The 9,968-nt window shown below is 37.5% G+C and overlaps 1 protein-coding gene across 1 annotated transcript; it reads left to right on the top strand.

The window, feature by feature from the left end:
• The first annotated feature begins 377 nt into the window (after window positions 1-377).
• LOC127423610 (protein BCCIP homolog) lies at window positions 378-9,966 on the top strand. The gene is made up of 7 exons (XM_051668064.1): window positions 378-584; window positions 705-779; window positions 927-1,007; window positions 1,139-1,228; window positions 3,875-4,062; window positions 8,016-8,181; window positions 9,609-9,966. The coding sequence occupies exons 1-7, from the start codon at window positions 453-455 to the stop codon at window positions 9,777-9,779; spliced, it is 903 nt and encodes a 300-aa protein (XP_051524024.1). The 5' UTR covers window positions 378-452; the 3' UTR covers window positions 9,780-9,966.
• Window positions 9,967-9,968: the final 2 nt, after the last annotated feature.

Genomic DNA, 9,968 nt, shown 5'->3' with positions numbered 1-9,968 from the left:
TAAAAAAATAAAAAAAATAATAGAAATTGAATTTGTAAATTCAAATAAATAATAATAACAAATACACCGAGGTTAACAGTCGACTTTTATTTTGTAATATGACATCGGTGAGACACAAAAAGTAAAGTCAAGTAACTAATGTGCAACTTGAATACATACTTCATACTGATAAATACATCATAAGATGATTAACTGGGACTTGAGACAGCGTCGTTATTTTAAATAAATAAAACATAATTTCCAACGTGGACCCCTCTGTGAGAAATGCTGTCTGCCACTTTTCCGTATCCGGAAACTGACGCCATTTTGGATCTTGTGCCTGGGCTCGCTCAGTTTACCTCTTTGCGTCCCTTTTGCGCCCAAATGGCCGACAAGAGACCTCAGTTTCTTGACATGTGGAAAACACAAAACGTGTCTGTTTCCTGCGTGCTGTAGTCGCTTAGAGTAGCAGCATGGCTTCATCCGCGAAGAAGCGTGCGATTGAAACAGGAGTAAATGCCCAGGATAGCAAAGAAAGCTCGGATGAGGGACTGGAGGAGTCTGGAGATGAAGACAGTGAAAATTCAGAAGAAGAGATAAACGAGGTAAGCTGCTGTTTTTAGTGTTTTTGCGACCTAAAACGGGCGTGTTGTGCAGGCCTGGCAGTCTATGCAGTGTAATTACTGTATCTTGTGATTGATACAAGTGTTTTGATTTGTGTTTAGGAGGTGATCGTTGACTTTGAAGCACACACAATATCTGACAACGACTTCCATGGCATTAAAACTCTTCTGCAACAGGTATACACATTCATGCGTACACTGCACATAATGCACACATATTAATATATTTGCATTGCAAAATTTGTGCTTGAACAGTCTGTGTATTATGTACACAGTATATAAAGAATATATATGTTTATTTGTTTGTTGTGTTCATTCTTCCAGCTGTTTCTGAAGTCTCACGTGAACACCTCTGACCTCACTGACATCATCGTTCAACAGAATCACATTGGCAGCGTCATCAGGGTGAGACTTTCATTAATATAAATAATTTATAATTATTTACAAAGATCTCTTTGAATGTTAGTATGCGGAAAGGTGGATATGTAAATGTTTCATTGCAATTAACATTTTTAATTATTTGTGTTTTACTCCAGCAAGCGGAGGTACCAGAGGACAGTGATGATGAAGGTGATCCAGATGAGGTGTTTGGATTTATCAGTATGGTGAATCTCACAGAGAGACAGGTGAGAGATTTATAGTACATGTGGGTGTTTCCTCAACTTCGTGCACTTTTATGTTAATAAAGCGAACAGATTTTAACTTTATATGAAGGTCGCATTGAAACTGACTTGGAAACTTTTTACCAGGCATTCATCGTTTATTTTTGGTAGTTTTCAAATTACTTTAATGTATAGATTTTATTGTTTAGCCTTGCCCCAGACCCAGACTTTCAATATTAAACTATGAAAATCCATTATTGAAATACAAGTTATTACAAGTTTAAAACTATGATAATCTACATAAAGATTTAAGTAAACATAAACCATTTCAATATTTATTGTGTGAAAATTATTTCTATAATTTCTATAATAATGAAGTGTACTTGTTAACCAAGTTGACGAAATTATCTTTAAAAAGCATGCTTGAGATGAACTATAAGTTATGTTTGAAAAAGTTCAAGGTAAATATCACTTGTGAGCCGAATATTTTTATTGGGCATCATCATTGTTGGGTGTAATGCATTACTAAGTAATTAATTACTGTAAATTACTTTTTCATTGAAATAAAAGTAAGAGATTACTCTTAATTTTTCAGTAATTTAATTACAGCTACTTTTGATGTAATTGTGTTAAATACTGTATAGACTATATAGACAATTCTATATAAAACAATAGGGAATTTAAATCTAAATTTTTTAATAAACGAATGTTTAAATATATGTTTTCTAATTTAACGATGACCCCTTAAATTCTTTGGCCAGTTCATGAATAATTGATTTGATTTTATATGATTTATTAGAAAGAATTAAAAGAACAGTTTCTTGTCTATTCTTGTATTTTTTTATCTGGTCGAGGTTGATCAGGGTTTTAGAAAGTAATTAGTAATAAGTAATGCAATTAATTTTCAGAGTAATTAGTACAGTAATCAAATTACACTGTAGAAGGTGTAATTAGTAGTTAGTAATTAATTACTTGTTTAGAGTAACTTACCCAACACTGGCTGTCGTTACCAGTCAAGCTGTAATTTGGTCAAATGATGCAAAAAGTGTGAAATTATTATTTAAGACAGAGGCTTGTTGCTTTGTTGCTATTTGCACCAAGTATAAATAGCAACAAAAAGCATCTTCTTGGGGCCTGGGTATCTCAGCGAGTATTGACGCTGACTACCACCCCTGGAGTCATGAGTTCGAATCCAGGGTGTGCTGAGTGACTCCAGCCAGGTCTCCTAAGCAACCAAATTGGCCCAGTTGCTAGGGAGGGTAGAGTCACATGGGGTAACATCCTCGTGGTCACGATTAGTGGTTCTCGCTCTCACAACAAAGTTGTGCGTGGATTGCGGAGAGTAGCATGAGCCTCCACATGCTGTGAGTCTCCGCGGTGTCATGCACAACGAGTCACATGATAAGATGCACGGATTGGCGGTCTCAGAACTGAGGCTTGTCCTCCGTCACCCAGATTGAGGTGAGTAACCGCACCACCACGAGGACCTACTAAGTAGTGGGAATCGGGCATTCCAAATTGGGAGAAAAAAAAAAAAAAAAGCATCTTCTTTGCACTAGTGCGAATAGCATTAGATGCTTTTTACACCCTTAATTAAATACTAACATACAGTATTGGGCATCGCTGCAGTGTGTTTATTTGAGTCCCTTAGACACCCCACACCAACTCATAAACCTAACCCTAATTTTCTCTTTAAAAAATTAGCCATGGTTCTACTACAGTAACCATTGTATCACCATGGTATTTTGTAGTAAAATCATAGTAACCACAAAATTAAACATGGTTACTATATTAACACCATATTACTGTAGTAACACCATGGTTAATTGCATTAAAATTATGGTGACCAACCTGTGAGGAAATCAACCTTTATATTAATTTTAATTTATTATTATAAGTAGTATTAATGGAAAAATAAAGATTGGAGACAGGAAACAGGATAGGGAAAAGTGGGACAAAAGGGGTGGAATCGAACCTGGGTCGTCCGCATGGAAAAAGCACATACACACCGTCTTAACACACTTGCAGTAACACTTGGGGGCACAGTTTGTCTTTAATTTCTGTTTCCACCAGACTATTGGAGTGCAAGTAGCCGCACTGTGTGGCATGTGCTATTTACAACTATAGTGCAAACTGTCACTCCGATTGTTTAATGGTGTGTATTTATTATACATAAATGGATATCTACCTTAGTAAGACAGAAGTGCTGACCATTTTATCTCAGAAACGTTAAAAAAAGGTAATTTCCATCATTGTCATTTCAACCACAGAATTCTATTAAACACAATACAGAATTGGAGATGTGCTTGAGTGTAAAGACTTCTAGGCTTTACTTTCCAGAAGTGCACAGTAGTAAAAGTGCCAGAGGTTGAAGAAACAACCACATATATATATATATATATATATGTGTGTGTGTGTTTATGTGAAACCTTTGTTGCCCAAGATTTATAACATACATTTTTAATTGCCTTCAATTTGCACACTGTTTGAAGGAGTATCAGTAAAGAAAATGTTCCTTATTATCTGATTTAAAGAAATAATTAACAGATTAATTCATTATTAAATTAATTGTTAGTTGCATCCCTAATTTAAATGCCCTGGTATGTATGAAAGCATGTGCATCGTTAAAAGCTGTTTGTAAGTATTTTCTCTTCTGTGTGTGTTCAACAGGGTGTGGAGTGTTTGGAGAAGCTCAAGGACATGATTCTAGAGCAGTGTGTGAAATCCAGCTCTCAAGATGTTCAGGAGAAGTTTGAAGAACTGCTGCTGGATAGCACTCACTCTGTTGGACTACTGCTGAGTGAACGTTTCGTTAACGTCCCTCCACAGATCGCCCTACCCATGCACAAACAGCTGCAGTGAGTGTTTGTTTTGTTTTTGACCAGTAGGTGGCGCTCACAGTGTGTCAGTGTTGAACTGAGATCGCCACTAATGAAGTCTATGAGTGTTTATCCTTACAAAATTCCATGGCACTACCATAATGCATGACCACAAAACTGTGGAATTACCATGATGCATCTCCAAAATACCTTGGTAAATTTTTTTAATTTGTTTTATGTGCAGAATTACATGCGTTTTGATGTTGAATATATTATTTTACAATGTATGTTGATATTTGTGAGGATACATTAATAATATTGTAGTTAACAAAATTCCACAGAGCATACCTCGTGTGAATAAGTAAAAAACAAAACATTTTCATAGAATAAAGGCCTTTTCACACCAAACGCGATGCGATTATAAGAGGTAAATCACTGACGAATGGCCCTTTCCCATAGAAAGCAAATCGAATGTTCGCCATTAGCACTTTCACGCCTTAACAAAAGATGGCGCTAATCGACAAGCAATTTTACCTTGGTACAGTTGGTGGCTCAACGCATCTTTGAGCTGGTCCGCGCTCTGCCCATCACTGGGTTTGAAGCAATAACCACTTGACAAGTTTGCAAAACAAACAAACAAATCTTATTGCCATGTACAGTTGAATCAGAAGTTTACACAAACCTTAGCCAAAGACATATAAACAAAGTTTTTCACAATTCCTGACATTTAATCGTAGAAAACATTCCCTGTCTTAGGACAGTTAGGATCACTACTTTATTTTAAGAATGTGAAATGTCAGAATAATAGTAGAGAGAAGGATTTATTTCAGCTTTTGTTTCTTTTATCACATTCTCAGTGGGTCAGAAGTTTACATACACTTTGTCAGTATTTGGTAGCATTGCCTTTAAATTGTTTAACTTGGGTCAAATGTTTTGGGTAGCCTTCCACAAGCTTCTCACAATAAGTTGCTGGAATTTTGGCCCATTCCTCCAGACAGAACTGGTGTAACTGAGTCAGGTTTGTAGGCCTCCTTGCTCGCACACGCTTTTTCAGTTCTGCCCACAAATTTTCTATCGGATTGAAGTCAGGGCTTTGTAATGGCCACTCCAATACCTTGACTTTATTGTCCTTAAGCCATTTTGCCACAACTTTGGAGGTATTCTTGGGGTCATTGTCCATTTGGAACCGAGCTTTAACTTCCTGGCTGAAGTCTTGAGATGTTGCTTCAGTATATCCACATCATTTTCCTTCCTCATGATGCCATCTATTTTGTGAAGTGCACCAGTCCCTCCTGCAGCAAAGCACCCCCACAGCATGATGCTGCCACCCCCATGCTTCACGGTTGGGATGGTGTTCTTTGGCTTGCAAGCTTCACTCCTTTTCCTCCAAACATAACGATGGTCATTATGGCCAAACAGTTCAATTTTTGTTTCATTAGACCAGAGGACATTTCTCCAAAAAGTAAGATCTTTGTCCCCATGTGCACTTGCAAACTGTAGTCTGGCTTTTTATGGTGGTTTTGGAGCAGTGGCGTCTTGCTTGCTGAGCAGCCTTTCAGGTTATGTCGATATAGGACTCGTTTTACTGTGGATATAGATACTTGTCTACTTGTTTCCTCCAGCATCTTCTCAAGGTCTTTTGCTGTTGCTCTGGGATTGATTTGCACTTAACTACGTTCATCTCTAGGAGACAGAATGCGTCTCCTTTCTAAGCGGTATGATGGCTGCTTAAAGGCACAGTTAACTTAGTGAATGTAAACTTCTGACCCACTGGAATTGTGATATAGTCAATTTAAAGTGAAACAATCTGTCTGTAAACAATTGTTGGAAAAATTACTCGTGTCATGCACAAAGTAGATGTCCTAAACGACTTGCTAATATTAAATCTGTGGAGAGGTTAAAAAATTAGTTTTAATGACTTCAACCTAAGTGTATGTAAACTTTGACTTCAACTGTACATCTACTTGTGTTATATTTGCTCAAAACCCTGCATGTTACTAATTAAATGTGATGCAATTTAAATGCTCCAAGTGTGCATGCAATAAATCAAGTCAAAGCAGCTTTAACAGGAAAAAGTCATTTTTGTTAAAAAAAAAAAAAAAAAAAAAAAAAACCGTGATTGTAAATTGTGCCTTAAAATAAATAAAATATGTAAATATTTGTATTTAGACCCCCAGTGAGCAAGCTGGCAAAACCCAAAACCCATCTTCAGTCTGACCCATTATTAGATACTAGTACTGCTACTGACAGATGAGGTTGTTAATGAATATTAAAAATAGCACAGCAATAATGTTTTTGGGGTTTTTTTGTATTCAAAAGGCACACAGAGTGCACTGCAGGTCAATGCAATAGTATTAATATTTGGCGGAGAAAAACACTTAAGATCCAAGTTATTTAAAAATTGATACAGAGGCAAAGATGCCGCGATATATTTTATATTAAAGACGAGAGAATTCACTTAAGAGCTTTCTGTGCTTTAGCTCCACCAGTTGTTCTGGTAACTGCAACAGCTTCTGACATGTAATCTAAAGCTTATATATTATTGGTCAGGGCATTTCTTCAATCTACTGTTTCGATTCAAAATGTTGATGGTGTGCAAATGCCTTAAGAATGTGTGATCCTTCTAACAAATTATGTAGTCATATGTAACCGTAAAAGGATGAGCAAGGAGGAGGTGGGAGATGGCTAAGCAGTAAACAAACATAAACACAGGCACACATGCAACATGGCCACGTGTGTCTCTCTCTCGAACTGGCGCCTCCGGCTCCCCTTTATCTCGCTCTCCTGCTGATCAGCTGATTCAGTGCCGGCCGTGCTCCATCATGGCCCTGCCACGCCCTCCTCCTCATCACATCATACTAAAATGTTAACAAGCAAAAAAAGCCCCTGTCCACTGTCACTTATTGCAGAGATTGAATAACATCCCATTAGGAAAAATCCAGCTTTGTTACCAAGTTGTATGAGCTGGCGTGATAAGCTGTTGTCATGGTGTTGTGTTATTGACTGTATGAGTCAGCAGGCGGCGCTAATTCCATCAGATGGCTTTACAAGGATCTTATATAACAGTGCCTCTGATATGAATCACCTCACAACAGACAGATAAGCCCAATTCACATCCCAAAATCCCTGTACACCTTCAGGAAATTTGGGGCCTTATTTGAATTTGTGTGTAAATCTCATATTCAAAACCATGGATTCAAATGCAAATGATCAACACCGGTTTAGGCCCAATGAGTGAAGTGTGTGTGTGTATATATATATATATATATATGACCAAATTAATGCGAAGTGCATCTTTTGGCTTTCAATAACATTATTTTGCATGCTTCATTTGCATGCTTTAACAGGTATAACAAGTGAATATTGTCGTGCACAGTTTGCAGATTACATTTTTCTGCTCTGTGTTGGCTTTTGTGAACCTACACAACAGATCCTGCTCTGCACTCTCCTGTAAATATCGGGAAACCTGCTGGACTCTCACGCACTTGGGTGCTCCAGAGATAGCACACGCAACACGCACATGAAACACGGATGAGCTGTCGAGATGAATGTCATTGAATTTGCTTTGGCATCTGCCAAATTTTTTTTAATGCAATAAAAACCCTGTCCATGTTTATTCAGTTCTCTCAGTCTCACGTGAAGCCCTGCCCACTGATAGATAAGCCTACGCTGTGCACATTTGATATTTACATGTCGCGATATACACGATATAGCAAAATCTTTATCGATTGACACTTCAAATCCTCGCCATGATGATATATGTCATCCAGCCTTACTGCAGCTTGAAACATACGACATGTCCCATTCCTAGTCCACTGCTATCGGAGTGTTTGATAATAAGAAGAGTTTCTGAAATGATAATTTATTGTAACCTGATCTTGTTAAAACGTTCAAAAATCGCCTTGATAAAACTAGTTTGAGATGCATGTGACGTTGAGCACACTTGATCATTGCATTAAGTCTGGTTCAATGCTGTCATTGTATTTTTACAGAAAGGAAATGGCTGAAGCACAGCGGACCAATAAACCCAGCGGTAAATGCCAGTTCTGCTTGATGATCAGTAAAACCTGTAAACCAGCGAAGAAGAGCATATCTGGACAAGGTCAACCCAAAGATGAGCTCATGTTTGTTAATGATGAAGAGGAGTTCTTTTATGAGGTAATTCTTCTATATCCCTGTCGTAGATAGAATTGCAGCAGATTAAAGGAATAGTTAAGACTTTTAGGATTTCATTTCAGGCCTCCTCCTCTAGTGAATGTCCTCCATTTTTTGACGGTCCAAAATGCATATTTAGGGTGCATCAAAATAATCCACACGACTCCAGTTGACAAAGTTCTTCTGAACCCAAATGGTTGATTATTTTTAGAATCAAAACAACACTTGTATACTTTCTAACTACAGATGTTCACTTTGGTACATCTGTGACCTGAGCTCATGAGAGGGATGACGTAAGCTCGTTGGTAAGGTCACGCGTCACGTGGAGGAGGAGTCAGGAAGCGCATCATTGTTTACATTGTTTTTTATTATTATTTGGAAATTATTGTTGGACTGTTTTGGTTTGTGAAAGCCACAAGTTTCTCTTGTAAACAATGACGCGCTTCCTAACTCCTCCTCCACATGACGCGTGACCTTTCTCTAATCCAGGAGTGTGGAGCGGGAAATGGACAACCCAGACTTAAGCTGGAGCGATTAAAGAATGCTTTGAGCACGGAGTGGAAATTATTGCCACTCCACTCACATACTCTGGTACAAATGTATGGAAACTTCCTAGCTCTTCTAGGAACACAAACCCATGTGTTTACATTTTTATGCTTCCATATGGACTGTCATTGGTCCAATAACCATCATGCAGAGAAAAATTTAACGAGAGCGATATATCGTTTTCACAGATGAATCCGTGCCGATAGTAGCTTTTTGGAGCTATTGTTATTGGCAAAAGACAAGACCGATTATATCGGTTTTACCGATTAATCTGTGCCGATAGTTGCTTTTTGGAACTATCGGTTATCGGCAAAAGACAAGACCGATTTTTTTTATTTATTTTTTTTATTCATTATTAACAGTCTTGTGAGGATTTGCTGTATCTAAATCTGTCATTATTGACAATATTCATCCATATTATTTTCCTTCAATGCATATTGTTATTGATTAGATAATCAAGTGTTCTAATTTGAAGCGAGAGAGCATGCGAAGAAAAATGCGACTACTGAAACATCGAATAATACGTTTTGAAAAATAAATCTTATTTATCGTCATCTGGTGAAATATCTTTATACAAAACTCTTACTCTGGTAAATATATAAAGATTAAAAATACTTTAATATAGAGCATTGTAACGGAGCCCCTTGTGTATTTTGGGCTTGTTTAAGGTTAAAAGTCCTGAGATTTTATTCATTTTGGACTCTTGCAGCCTTTATGACTGTGCCTGTCATAGTAAGGAACGACTAAGATTTATGTTTAACATTCTATAAATCTATTTTAAAAACTATCGGCCGATTATCGTCATATGCAGAATCCACTCTCGGTCGACCTCTGTTTTTTTTTAATCTCGACTCGAAGCTAAACACATTTTCTGTCTTTCACAGCAAGCCACACTGAAGTTCAGCTACTCTGTTCAGGATGTGGCAGATTCCTGTGCGACAGGAAAGTGGTCACACGATGACGTTCCCATGAAACCGTTCCGCACTGTGATGGTGATTCCGATGGACAGGATGGGAACCATCATGGATAAAATGACTGAATATCTGACTGTGTGAACTGTTCCAAACACCAAATCTACTCTCTTTGTGGTTTATTTTTCGACATGTCATCACAACTCTTTCCTTGAACACGTTTCACGTGAACTCAGCTTGACATAAATCACCTTCAAACAATGAAGTAATTTATTAATTCATGCTGTACATAATGAGTTGAAATTACCCACAAAATAAATGACAAACAGGATT

The sequence above is a fragment of the Myxocyprinus asiaticus genome, chromosome 32, assembly GCF_019703515.2.
Source record: "Myxocyprinus asiaticus isolate MX2 ecotype Aquarium Trade chromosome 32, UBuf_Myxa_2, whole genome shotgun sequence".
Lineage (NCBI taxonomy): Eukaryota > Metazoa > Chordata > Actinopteri > Cypriniformes > Catostomidae > Myxocyprinus > Myxocyprinus asiaticus.
This window is presented reverse-complemented; position numbering and strand designations above follow the sequence as displayed.

Excerpts from the sequence above, each read along its gene's own strand:
- LOC127423610 (XM_051668064.1), top strand. The coding sequence starts at position 453 with ATGGCTTCATCCGCGAAGAAGCGTGCGATTGAAACAGGAGTAAATGCC. Across the intron at positions 585-704 it reads CAGAAGAAGAGATAAACGAG|GAGGTGATCGTTGACTTTGA; the intron begins GTAAGCTGCTGT and ends ATTTGTGTTTAG. Across the intron at positions 8,182-9,608 it reads AAGAGGAGTTCTTTTATGAG|CAAGCCACACTGAAGTTCAG; the intron begins GTAATTCTTCTA and ends TGTCTTTCACAG.